The 13,885-nt window shown below is 42.3% G+C and overlaps 1 protein-coding gene across 1 annotated transcript in view; it reads left to right on the forward strand.

The window, feature by feature from the left end:
* Nucleotides 1-470: 470 nt before the first annotated feature.
* The window catches only part of RFC2 (replication factor C subunit 2), a 28,496-nt gene continuing 15,081 nt past the window's right edge, over nucleotides 471-13,885 (forward strand). Inside the window, exons 1-5 of the mRNA XM_083174115.1 lie at nucleotides 471-763; nucleotides 7,192-7,261; nucleotides 11,481-11,522; nucleotides 11,940-12,046; nucleotides 13,564-13,665. Of these exons, the coding sequence (XP_083030241.1) occupies nucleotides 657-763; nucleotides 7,192-7,261; nucleotides 11,481-11,522; nucleotides 11,940-12,046; nucleotides 13,564-13,665 (428 nt within the window). The 5' untranslated portion in view covers nucleotides 471-656. The remainder of the gene's footprint in view (nucleotides 764-7,191; nucleotides 7,262-11,480; nucleotides 11,523-11,939; nucleotides 12,047-13,563; nucleotides 13,666-13,885) is intronic.

The raw sequence follows: 13,885 nt of genomic DNA on the forward strand, positions 1-13,885 counted from the left end.
AAGCCAGGAAAATTCTCAGGAGTGCTACTGCTTGCGCTCCCACCTGCCCGGCCCTGCCTCCTTCCCCGGCTGTGCGCGGCATGACCTTGTAACATCAAGCTGCACACTGCCGAGTTGCCGGGGGCAGGGCCTGGGCAGCTGCTGATATAGTGCTCAGTGGCGCTGCACGGCTCGGGAGAGACAGTGGTGTTGTTTTTTTAGGGAACGCTCCCCCAAAAAACTTACAGGGTGGGGAGTGCTACCTAAAAAAACACCACTGAAGGGGTTAAACCAACCTGAATCATTCCCTTTATTTGGTTGTATGTGACAGCTGGGAACTGGTTTTACAGATCTCGTACTTGTGCTGTGCACGGCTCTTGTGCGCCCTCTGCTGGGACTTCCACGTATTATACGATTCAGATCTAACAGGCAGCCCGCTGTATATAATCCGTAATCGCAGTGTGCAGCGCAATCTGACATATATATTATCACACATAGCCGAGCTGCTGACGCTGAGGAAGGGAATAATCAATCTCTGGTATATGTGCAGCAAGCTCTCCCCGCAGTCAGAGCCGGGGGCGCGGCCCGGTGACGCTGGGTCTTGGCGGAGGCTGATGATGTTGCAGCAGTGACAGGGGGCGGCCGGTGTGCTGCTGTGGCGCTGGCGGGAAATTAGCATGGAGGTGGAAATGGAGGACGCGCCCAGCGCCGCCGTGCAGGAGAGTAAGGAGCAGCCGGTATCGGGGAGCAAGGGCTCCGGCACTGGGGCTCATGAGCTGCCATGGTGAGTGCTGGGCGCATGCAGCGCATCCATACCCCATACAGCGTCCGCTCTGCAGCAGTCGCGCAGCCCCAATTACCTGGGACCCTCTCTTACTCAGTGGTTCTCAACCTCGGTCCTCAAGGACCCCCAACAGTGCACGTTTTCCAGGTTTCCACACAGAATCACAGGTGAACTAATTAGCTCCACCTGTAATCTTTTAAAATGTGTCCGTGAATAATGAGTGCACCTGTGTACCTGCCGGGTGACCTGGAAAATGTACACTGTTGAGGGTCCTTGCGGACCGAGATTGAGAACCACTGCTCTTACAGATTATTGCCTCCCTCTATATCAGGGATAGCCAACTCCAGTCCTCGAGAGCTACCAACAGTTCACATTTTCTAGGTTACCTAACTGGGGTACAGGTGCACTCAGTACTCACTGACACATTATAAATGATCCACAGGTGGAGCTAATTACCTCAATTGTGATTCTGTGAGGAGACCTGGAAACCGTTAACTGTTGGTAGATCTCGAGGACTGGAGTTGGCTACCCCAGCTCTATATGGACTGTCATGGATGGATTAAATTGTCAGTAAAAAAAAATACTTACCCAGCTGAATTCACACAACCCCGCACCTTACATGTGATATTGCTCAAATGTGTTCGCTACCTGATATTGTAGAGTGTGCTTTTGCATGAATAGGGTGCAAATTGGCCAGGTGAACGGTGCGAGTTGAGCTGCCTTTACCAGCATTTGTACACAGTGGCAATTTCCCCCCTTGCACACAATTGAGTTCCCTGGATAGTGTAGTACACAGAGCGGTACTTCTTTACTTTCACGGCGCCAGCATGGCGCCGCGCTACTTCCGGGTTACGCTCGCCACAAACTAAGTAAAATAAACGAAGTTAACGCCATGCCAATATGGATAGTTCATACCTCCACTATCCATGTTGGCATGGAGTCGATTTTAATTAACGTGGCGAGCGTAGCGAGCCACCGAGCCCGCAGCGTGGGCAAGCGAAGCGAGCCCCGCAAGGGGACTCTGACGCGCGGCGCCATGCTGGCGCCGTGAAAGTAAAGAAGTACCCACAGAGCTCTTGGGAATAGATGATAAGAAATGGATGAGCTGAGAATTTATATATATATATATATATATATATATATATATATATATATATATATATTCTGATTGGCACTCTGGACAATGAAAGCAACAGACCGAGGTGCCTTCCAGTAGAGATGATATAGAAGCAAGTTCTCATGTATACCCTGTTACAGGAACACTTAAGGAAGGAGGCGGCACTCAAACGGATTTTTTAAGGTGCTGGTATATTTAGAGCGAAGTTACAGCATTTTTAAGGTGCAGACGAGTATGTATGTCACTTAGCACTTTATGCATGACCTGATAAAAAAAGACTGCACAGGTCTTGAAACGTAGTCGTCTGCACCTTAAAAATGCTGTAACTTTGCTCTAAATATACCAGCACCTTAAATCCGTTTGAGTGCCGCCTCCTTCCTTAAGTGTTCCTGTAACAGGGTATACATGAGAACTTGCTTCTATATCTAATATATATATATATATATATATATAAGGAAGGATGGAAGCGGCACTCAGCAGACTGCAATTAAAATGTCCTTTATTCCAACGGTTTCGGGGTTACCCCCCGTCGTCAGGGATGGACACAGCACACACAAGATCATAAAACAAATGGCAATATATACACAAAAACACACCCCATCCCACCCCTCCCCCCACCCCAATCAAGCAAGCCCTGCACTCACCTGCCGGAACTGGGAGCGGCCCACAATGCCAGGTAACCTGTAAAGGTACTCATGGCTGTGGGTGTCCCTCGGGTCCAGCTGACAGTTATAGAAGCGTCTAACACATCCCTTAGCTTACTAAGACAGCGGGTGTGCTGCGTGCAGGCAGCCGGAAGTGACAGCCTCGCAGCTGCGCTTCCGCCAACCACTGACACGCGCACCACCCGCCAATCATAAGATGGCCGCCGGGAGTGTGACGTTCCATATGACTGCCGGAGGGCAGAGCATTGCTATGCAACAAAGAACAACAATAACGGTAAACAAACAATGTGTCATCATTGTTAAAATGATGAATGGCAAAAACGCCAGTTATTGATGAATAAAGATACATAAAACCACAATAATATATACAGCGGAGAAACTGACAGAACATATATCCCAATGCAAATAAAACGGCAAGTGCAAAACATTATGGCATAAAACATGTAATATTGATGTGGCAAACAGCGGGGTCGACTCAACATGTCAACTCAAATCGATCCCACTGTGCACCACATCAAATTGGTTGCTTCAGATGTTTAGGTTGCATCACATGTCGTACCATGACCATTGGGTCCAATTTCAAGCATCCTCATACCCAGAGGGTGTTTCAAATTGGGTTCCCTTTGACATGCAGTTCCACGTATGTTATATACCTACTCACGTGTCCATGTGGCTTGTCCTATGTGGGGAAAACCCAGCGCCAATTCAAGGAGCGCATGGCCCTACATAGGACAGCCATTAATCAAGCCCTACAGACTGGGCATAGTGACCAACCTTTGGCCCGTCACTGCCTCTCGCATAAGCATTCAGTCAATCAGATAAAATCTCTTATAATTGACCAGATCCCCAAAAATCTCAGGGGGGGTAACAGAAATAAGCAGTTACTTCAATGCGAGAGCAGGTGGATTTTCAATTTGGGCACGTTGGCCCCGGGAGGCCTTAATGAGACACTGGGGCTCCAGTGTTTTTTGTGAAACTGTATGGTATCGATATTATGATTGGTTCATTTGTCTGGATAAATGTCCCAACATGTGCATGCTACGGTGCTTTCTTTGTTCTAATTATTCCATGCTATAGCCAGATGTGGTGGTGTCTGCCTGATGTGGTGCACAGTGGGATCGATTTGAGTTGACATGTTGAGTCGACCCCGCTGTTTGCCACATCAATATTACATGTTTTATGCCATAATGTTTTGCACTTGCCGTTTTATTTGCATTGGGATATATGTTCTGTCAGTTTCTCCGCTGTATATATTATTGTGGTTTTATGTATCTTTATTCATCAATAACTGGCGTTTTTGCCATTCATCATTTTAACAATGATGACACATTGTTTGTTTACCGTTATTGTTGTTCTTTGTTGCATAGCAATGCTCTGCCCTCCGGCAGTCATATGGAACGTCACACTCCCGGCGGCCATCTTATGATTGGCGGGTGGTGCGCGTGTCAGTGGTTGGCGGAAGCGCAGCTGCGAGGCTGTCACTTCCGGCTGCCTGCACGCAGCACACCCGCTGTCTTAGTAAGCTAAGGGATGTGTTAGACGCTTCTATAACTGTCAGCTGGACCCGAGGGACACCCACAGCCATGAGTACCTTTACAGGTTACCTGGCATTGTGGGCCGCTCCCAGTTCCGGCAGGTGAGTGCAGGGCTTGCTTGATTGGGGTGGGGGGAGGGGTGGGATGGGGTGTGTTTTTGTGTATATATTGCCATTTGTTTTATGATCTTGTGTGTGCTGTGTCCATCCCTGACGACGGGGGGTAACCCCGAAACCGTTGGAATAAAGGACATTTTAATTGCAGTCTGCTGAGTGCCGCTTCCATCCTTCCTTACATCTGTTTGCCCTCTCCTATGGATATGGACTTACTATTGAAGGCACCGCAGCATTTATCCTTTTAAAGGTACTTTTCAAACAGCATTACGTATATTGAGTGCCGGATCCCTCCCATATATATATATATATATATATATATATATATATATATATATATATATATATATATATATATATATATATATATATATATATATATATATATATATATATATATATATAATCACAGTGCTTTTGTACAAGTAAATCTTTCCATTCCAACAGTCCATAAATAAAAAATTCAAATCTCACTTATGCATGATATAATATCATCACCCAACTCCTAAGTTTTATGTTGTGTATGTAACGCAAACTACACTCGGAAGAGTGAGCTCCAATTCTATGTGCCCCGGCTTAGATGATATGATGTGCCAACTGCTGTGTAAACCATCCAATGCGTTTAGTTCAAGAGAACTTACTCAGGCATATATATGGTACAATATAACTGGCCAATGTGATGAGGAAACATTTCAAATGAAATCTTGTTGATCACTTGCCCAGTTTTCTGAATATCTTTATATTTTGACCCCTTATTTTATATCTCCCAGTTTCAGTTTTGCATGGCTGGGGCTGGTGCATTTTTAGTGATCCTGCACTAGCCAAAGAACAAGGGGGTGGTTGGGCACTGTGTGGGAGTGTCCACCAAGGGGCGCTGAAATGAGCAAGGCAGCTGCACTAGCGGGTTAGTTAGGCCCGATCAAAGACAAGAAAAAACAGGGTATCAGAACTAAGTTCTGTGGCAGCGCTGGGTGAAATATGTTATGGTACAGCTAATTGAGAGATTGGATGATCTGTACAGATAATTTTATTGAATTGGACAATCTGTCCATATATAAAATGAATATGCAAGAATTGGCATGTACATACACTATAAAATTACAACAATGAAAATAAAAAATAAAAAATGTATATAAAAAACACTTCTGCCTGCTGGTTTTCATGTATACATGATTGCAATCGGTATTAAGTATCTGGTATAGTTACCAATCCTGGTGACAGGAAAATGTTCCAGATTTCAATATTAAAAGATTTGATCGATAGGGCCCCAGTGGGCTGATGAGATGGCGCAAGTGATGCTGGACCGCACAGCCAGTGATGTTGGATCCTCTCTAGTTGGTGGCCTGGAGTGATGTGAAATGTTCCGTGGCCACTGGAGGTCTTTCCAAGCGGAGTTGTCACTGATGGATATTTTCGGTCATGGATGTACTTGCTAGGCTCCTGTACAATATTGGTGCAGCCTGATGGTGAGCCCGTGGGGCCAGAGGTACCTCCCAAGGGTGGGGAGAAGAAGATTGTTGGGGGATCCTCTCTTTAAGGATAGCCGTATCGGACAGTTGGAAATGAGTCCACGGTTCCTATGGAGGAATGGATTCCTGGTGGTTCCCAATAAGGACAGGACTGGGAATCAAGTCCTATAGTGGGTTTTGCCAGAAAAGCGGGGTCCAATGAGTGGTGGAGTCTCAAATAAGACTTAGGAATAAGTCCAATGGTGGACAATACCAGCACGGCAGAATGCAGAAGTCCAATGATAGACAATACCAGCACGGCAAAGTGCAGTGTGTGGTGGGGTCTCCAACGCGTTTCGCTGCTTCCCACAATGCAGCTTTGTCAAGTCCTTGACAAAGCTGCATTGTGGGAAGCAGCGAAACGCGTTGGAGACCCCACCACACACTGCACTTTGCCGTGCTGGTATTGTCTATCATTGGACTTCTGCATTCTGCCGTGCTGGTATTGTCCACCATTGGACTTATTCCTAAGTCTTATTTGAGACTCCACCACTCATTGGACCCCGCTTTTCTGGCAAAACCCACTATAGGACTTGATTCCCAGTCCTGTCCTTATTGGGAACCACCAGGAATCCATTCCTCCATAGGAACCGTGGACTCATTTCCAACTGTCCGATACGGCTATCCTTAAAGAGAGGATCCCCCAACAATCTTCTTCTCCCCACCCTTGGGAGGTACCTCTGGCCCCACGGGCTCACCATCAGGCTGCACCAATATTGTACAGGAGCCTAGCAAGTACATCCATGACCGAAAATATCCATCAGTGACAACTCCGCTTGGAAAGACCTCCAGTGGCCACGGAACATTTCACATCACTCCAGGCCACCAACTAGAGAGGATCCAACATCACTGGCTGTGCGGTCCAGCATCACTTGCGCCATCTCATCAGCCCACTGGGGCCCTATCGATCAAATCTTTTAATATTGAAATCTGGAACATTTTCCTGTCACCAGGATTGGTAACTATACCAGATACTTAATACCGATTGCAATCATGTATACATGAAAACCAGCAGGCAGAAGTGTTTTTTATATACATTTTTTATTTTTTATTTTCATTGTTGTAATTTTATAGTGTATGTACATGCCAATTCTTGCATATTCATTTTATATATGGACAGATTGTCCAATTCAATAAAATTATCTGTACAGATCATCCAATCTCTCAATTAGCTGTACCATAACATATTTCACCCAGCGCTGCCACAGAACTTAGTTCTGATACCCTGTTTTATCCTGCACTAGCCATCTGATGAATATGAAAATCTCATCTGCTCTGCCAAGGATCCGACATCACTTTGCATGTGTGTCAGGCTGTAAGGCCAAACTACATCAAGTTTTGTGAAAATTTGCATCCAATTCCAGTGGAGGAATATGCAAATATCAGGCAGAATTCATACATGTCAATGGAAATCTGATATATTCTTTAAAATAATTTGTTTCATGGTTATTGCTGCAAAGTAACATACAGTATACTGATTGTTTATATAGGGTTGAAAAATACAGGCCGCTGAAACTGAATGAAATTGTTGGAAATGAAGAAACTGTTAGTCGACTTGAGGTAAATATGTTTTTATAGCGAACAATGTAGATGCATACAGCACATATTTATATTGACAGAGAATACGATGGTTGTGTTTTAATACAATTATTTAGTTGTAGGGCGTCTGTTAAATGTGACGAACAGGTTGAGTATCCCTTATACAAAATGCTTGGGTCCATAAGAATTTTGGATAACGGATTATTCAGTGTTTCAGAATATTTTTATATTTCAATTATGTATTTTCAATTATGTATTTTGAGGCATCTTGCATTTATGTTGTACAAACACATCAATTACATGAAATACACACAGATATTTGTTATTTGTGCACAAAATAAGGTTTCAAAACATGAAACAAAGATTGTGTACTATCTCAGGTACTGAGTTTAAATGCCAAGCAATAATTTTCTTGCACATATTTAGGGGTGTGGTATAGGGTACTAACAGTCGGGATCCCGACAGTCATTAGCCTGACGTCAGGATCCCGGCTGCCCGGACTCACACAGCATTGGCAAGCGCAACAAAGCCCCTTGTGGGCACGGTGGCTCACTACGCTCGCCACCTATTCTATTTTCCATCTATCTATTCTCCATCTATGGGGGTAGTGGACCCCCAAGACGGAGAATAGCCGGTGGCCGTCTGGAACCCGTCTGTTGGAGTTTTAACAGTCGGATTTCCCTGTCGGGTAAATGACTGTCGGGACTTTGTCTGGCACCCATATTTAGTGCCAGTTACAGATGTCCCAGTAGTGCTTTTAGCAACAATTTTTTTTTTTTTTCACTTTTCTGGAATATATGGTTTTCAGAATAATTTGGATATGGGATACTCAACCTGTAGTATTAACTTCTAGACTTCCGCTGCTAGAGAAAGTGACCTCTCAAAGTTCTTCTGTAGGGTAGCTCGCTGGTCAGTATTCAACTGACCCTCCCTGCACTAGCCATTTCCACCTCACTGGTTGTCTTTAGCGAGGTGGAAACGGTGAGTGCGGCCATCAAAATGGCAAGTCGTTTCAGGGAATTGGATTCCCCGGAACATAGTGGCCGGTTATGGGGTTAATTGGCGAGGATGGCTTGTTTTCAGGCGATCCTCGCCGAAAACAAGCCATCATCGCCAAAAAAACTCCCTCGCCGGTGGCTTTGAATACCGACCCTATGACTAAGAAAGAGCTTTTCTCTAGCTATGAAGGGGTTCTATTTACTAAGCCTTGGAGAGTATCAATCTGCTCCTGCCATTTTTCAACCGCAACCGCAAATTGTATTTATGTTTTGTATATTGTATTTTAATCAACAGTAAAAAGTAATTTTGTTACATTTTCTAAAGAAATTTGTTTCATTCATTGAATTGAGCGCTGCTATTCTCACCTAGTGTGAGACACTTTGCGGTCATTTTTCAACCGCAGCCTGTAACATGGCAGTTAGAAGCTGATAGAATGGTACTTTCTCTTTTATGGCTTTATAATCCCATATTACAGACCATTTTTTCCACGGCAAGCACTCTTTATATTTATGCTGTTTAACTCATTACAATGGAAATCCTCCAGTCACACATTACTGTTCATGCCAAAGTAGGGCAAGGTTCTAAATCTTTTTATAACCCTTAAGCACAGATGCACCTATAATGGGTGCAAGCAGTGCACATGGGCCCCTGGATCAAGAGGGGTCCAGCACCACACACCCTGTACCCATTTATTGAGTACTTGTCCCGTTGATATTTTGCACCTGTAAAGGTGCCCATACACTTTACAATTACTAATCACTATCCGACGTACGATGCGTGCTCCCGCTGGTCGTCTGGGAGGGAGCTGCTCGACTTAGCATGCAACTCAATCTGGCTAGAAAGCATAAGATAGTATAGTGTAGTACAGCTGTGATGTCATATCGTATATGATATCTTATGCACATTGTACGTTATTTTAAGCACAAATCTTATGCTTTTGACCACTGGGACTTTCCTGGGAAATCGCATACAATATCATATGGAACATAAATCGTACTGTGGGTACGCACCTTTACACTGAACAAATAATTTGAAAAATGGCTGCTGCACCTTTTTGGGATGGGACCCAGTTGGAGATTGCGCATGGGCTCTCCTCTTCAGACACCCCTGCCCTTAAACAACTCTAGGGAAAAAGATTTGTTTATATCTTGGCAGGGCCGATTAAGAAGTTATAAAACCGGGCAGGGCACAGCGCCCTGTAAAAACGACCTAGAGTGAAAACTATTGAAGTTGTATGTAGGGTTCGTCTAAAGGTGCATATAAATTAGGCCTTTTTGCCCAGCGTGATTCAGAGCGATGATGGAGGAAAAATTGCAGGGCTGAAAATCGCCTGGAGGTGTACAGCTTTCCATAGCAGGATGCAATGAGAGTTTAGGTGTGTACACGTGCTTCAATTTACTTTCGATTCGCTTTCGATTTCCCCAATTCCACCCCCTTTCGATTTGGCCTTTGCTTTCCATTCAATTTCACATTTGATCTGCATTTTTGCAATCGATATCGATATTGAAGTGCATTTAAGGCACAGTGTACACATTCTATTTGCTGGTTTGAATTCTATATTTTCTTGCCTGCAGTCTAATTTTCGTTTCGATATAGAGAAAACGGGAGCGCGCATCAAATCGAATGCGGATCAAAAATGTCTTAAAAACCGATAAAATTCGATTTTGCATGTATAAGCAAAATCAAGTCGAAAACCGGTCAAAACCGAAGCATTTACACCCTTTTAATTATATTCTCTTTCTAAAATGATATCAACATTTACCATCAACCAGGAGATTGTGTTGCTACAGTATCTAATAGTGGGTCCACATGGTTAGATTCTGTTTTCAATTCAATTTCAATTCAATTTCCATTAGATTTGACCTGTTCTGTAGGTTTTTTTTTTTTTTTTTCTACTCCTTTTAGATTTTCACTATTTTCCATTAGATTTATTATTTGATGTGCATTCAATTTCAATTCGATTTCACAGTGTACCTGATCCTTCAGGTCGGAGATTAATTTGAATGCAGCAGTGAACACATTAGATTTGCACTATCTACTATTAGATTTCTGCTATGTAGTCTTGCCTGCCAAGACTTTTTTCTATCCACTACACAGGAGCGCGCATTGGAATCGAATCTGCATCGAAAGCTAATAAAAACATTAGATGTGCATTTGATTTTGATTCTATTTCTATTCTATTTTGCTTCTATATGCAAAATTAAATAAAAATATAGTGCATATCTCACAATGTGTACCCATTATTATAGCGGGTACACACAGTGCGATTTTGCTTGCGATTCCATTGGGATCGAATCGTATGTTACGCAAAATGCATTTGACTATATAGTACAGATCTGTACTATATAGTCTTGCCTGACAAGACTATTTTTCTATTCGATTTTCACTACACGGCATTGGAATCGAGTCTGCATCAAATGAAGAAAAAACATTCAATGCCCATTCAATTTTTCTATTTGATTTTACTACTATAAGCAAAATCCAATAGACAAATAGTGCATATCTCACCGTGTGTACCCTGTTACGCTCAGATTGTGGGGAAAGAAAAATGGTATTCAGTAGATGTGATAACTATGTATCTGTCTGAAATAAAACATATTAAGAAGACTTGATTTTAACCCTTTGAGTGTCAACATCTCTGTGGGAGATGCTGAAAAATAATCCCCCTAAAAAATGCCAACGTCTGAGAGATGCGCAAAATATGAGTGCCAACAGCTCTATGAGAGATATGCTAAATATTGGCTAAAAATTGCAGCATCGCTCACATTTGTTATATAAATTCAAATACAAAATGTTATGTAAAAACATATTTCCAATATAAGGTAAACATTGCAAGTCATTAGGATGAATACAAATGTTTGCTTGGCAATTTTCACACATTTCGCAAAATTTACTTGGCACTCAAAGGGTTAATTTCAACAGGAGCTAGAAAGTCACGTACCTTCTGTATTTTCTTGGATAAGCGATGCGATTTCAGAAGGATGCCTAAGAAATGGACTAAGAACACAAAAAATATTGAAGGCACACACTACTTGAAAGGTGGCAACCATTTATGCAAACTGTGAGGCAGGCTGTTGGACATTTATATCTTGGTGATCTTCGGTAATTCTCATTGTAAGAGTGGCCATTTAGTATTAGCAAGGAAAACAACAGCTCACGCTTATTGATGATTCCTTTTCTTTGAAATACTCCATGACAGCACAGAATTGTGGTTTCATGTTCTGATATATTTATTTTGTAGGTATTTGCAAGAGAGGGGAATGTTCCAAACATCATCATTGCTGTAAGTATTTGTATGTAGAATGTTTGTGACATGTAATAGATTTCTTGTGTAGGAAAATCTTTGTTCTTTCAGTTAAGAGGCGTTACATAGCTGGTATTTCTGCTTGTGCCATTTATTATATTGGATACATACATCTGGTCAACGTTCACAATGTCGACCAGCAGTACATAGACCCTGGAATGCATGCTACATCTGTGTGTATGGAGAAAGAGAGATATCAAATTTATCAGTATGCATCATTTTCTCCTTTTATAGTCCATTCAGTTTCTATGTATGAAAAACTCTTCTAAAGTGTAACTTTGGTGCTGATCATATGCTTCTGGGTCATTGCTGTGAATTTTTGTTCCTTCCAACCTGTTACAGTACATGCACTGTATAGTACAGATTCTAAAAAGAACATTGTATTTGCAATTTCAGGGTCCTCCTGGGACTGGTAAAACCACAAGTATCTTGTGTTTGGCACGAGCACTTTTGGGCCCAGCGTTGAAGGATGCTGTACTAGAACTCAATGCCTCAAATGATCGGTAAGTTAATTTTGTGTCACATTGATGAAAATATTTTCTTTCCTATCCAATGTGTATTTAAACTTCTATCTTATGATAAAAATGTACCACTTGCTTACTAACCGGCTACTATAGGTTAATAAATAAAAAGTTGTGCAGATAGAAATGTTTTGCATGGAAATCATATTTCAGATTGTACATTTTTAGAAAAATGCTGTAACTTCTGAATATTATGTGCAAATATATAATGACGCAGAAAAGTTGTGTGTGTGTGTGTGTGTGATAACTTAAAAACAGCCTTTCCAAAAACTGCATCCTCGGTACCAAATTAGATTTGTTGGTAGCAGTATGCAGTCCGTGAATAGACCATGTCTAATTTGACGGTCACTAGATCAACCACTAATGGTCAACACCTAAAAAGGGTATACCTTAGGTCAACATAGATAAGGTCGACATTAATTATTATTATTTATTTTTTTACACGGTGGTTTTTCATACTTTATTGTATTTCTGCTCTATGCCCACCTGGATAGTACTGTGGCAATTGAAGCGAGCCATGTGAGAGGACACAGTACATATATATGGTGGCCATGTTGACGTACAATTACATAGCCAGGGGGCTGTATTTAATGCGGCTGGTGAGGGGGTTAAATGGCAGGGATAGTCGAAAACAAGCGACCCTAGCCATTTAACTCCTGCTCACCCTATTCTACATTCTGGGGGAATCCTCGCTGTCAGAGGATAGTGAGGATTCCCTCAAACAACGAGGCTCTTGGCTAATGCAGGGAGCCTGCTGCATTTAGCCACGAGCCTCGCTGTTTTAGCGGCTGCACACGCCGTTTCCACCTCGCTACAGAAACCTAGCAAGGGGGAAACGGTGTGTGCAGGGGGTCAGTTGAATACTGACCCTGCGGGCTGTGACAGTGAGCAGTCAGCACTACCCGCTGTCCCAGCTCGCATAAACCATTGCACACACCCCATAGTGTCCATTAGAGAAAAAATGTGCTTGCTATCAAGCTGAATTTGGCCCATAATCTAAATATAATTTTTTGCCTTATCAGGTATTCATTTGCTTTAGCATCAATGACATAGCAATGACATATGGTAATGTTTTAGTTGCAAAAATAACTGTTCAAAGTGTTTTTGCTGATTGCTAATGTATGTGCAACGTGTTGTGCTTGTGTGGAGTGCAGATGAAAGAAGGATATTCAACGTTATGGCAGTGATCGCATATTTTTAATCCGGTTTGGAACTTTTTTACTGAGCAGTCGTTTCACCAATAGAGTATATGCTATAAAGTAGTCACAAGCTTTTGCCAGTTGTAAATTGTATTATGCAGGTGAACAATTTAATGCTGGCTAACTTTATTACTGTAATATACCGTGCAGAGGCCTGTGTGACCCGTCGGGTAATGAGTTTCTCGGAAAAAAATTAGGAATAGTTTTACGTATGATAGCGATCTTTGGATTAGCAAGATACCACAAATGTGTCCATTTAAGTTTCCTGAACGTGTTTTATTCTGTTTTTCTTTTCTTTAGAGGCATCGATGTGGTGAGAAATAAAATTAAAATGTTTGCTCAACAGAAGGTTACACTTCCAAAAGGTCGGCATAAAATTATTATTTTGGATGAAGCGGACAGGTGCGTTTAGATTTTAATTTGTGTAACTTTTTAGTAGCAATGAAATTGCAACAGTAAAGAAGCTTCATTTGTTTCCTTATGTGTGGATGCGTTAATCCAATGGAAAACTTTTCTTTCACCAGACACCAAGGCAGGCTGACCAGGAGTCTATGCTCGGTCGCCCTAGACTTCCTATTTATGTGAATGTGAACTTTTTAAAAAAGGCAAAAAATAATGATTA

Source organism: Crinia signifera, chromosome 2 (genome assembly GCF_055691185.1).
Source record: "Crinia signifera chromosome 2, ASM5569118v1, whole genome shotgun sequence".
Classification (NCBI taxonomy): Eukaryota; Metazoa; Chordata; class Amphibia; order Anura; family Myobatrachidae; genus Crinia; species Crinia signifera.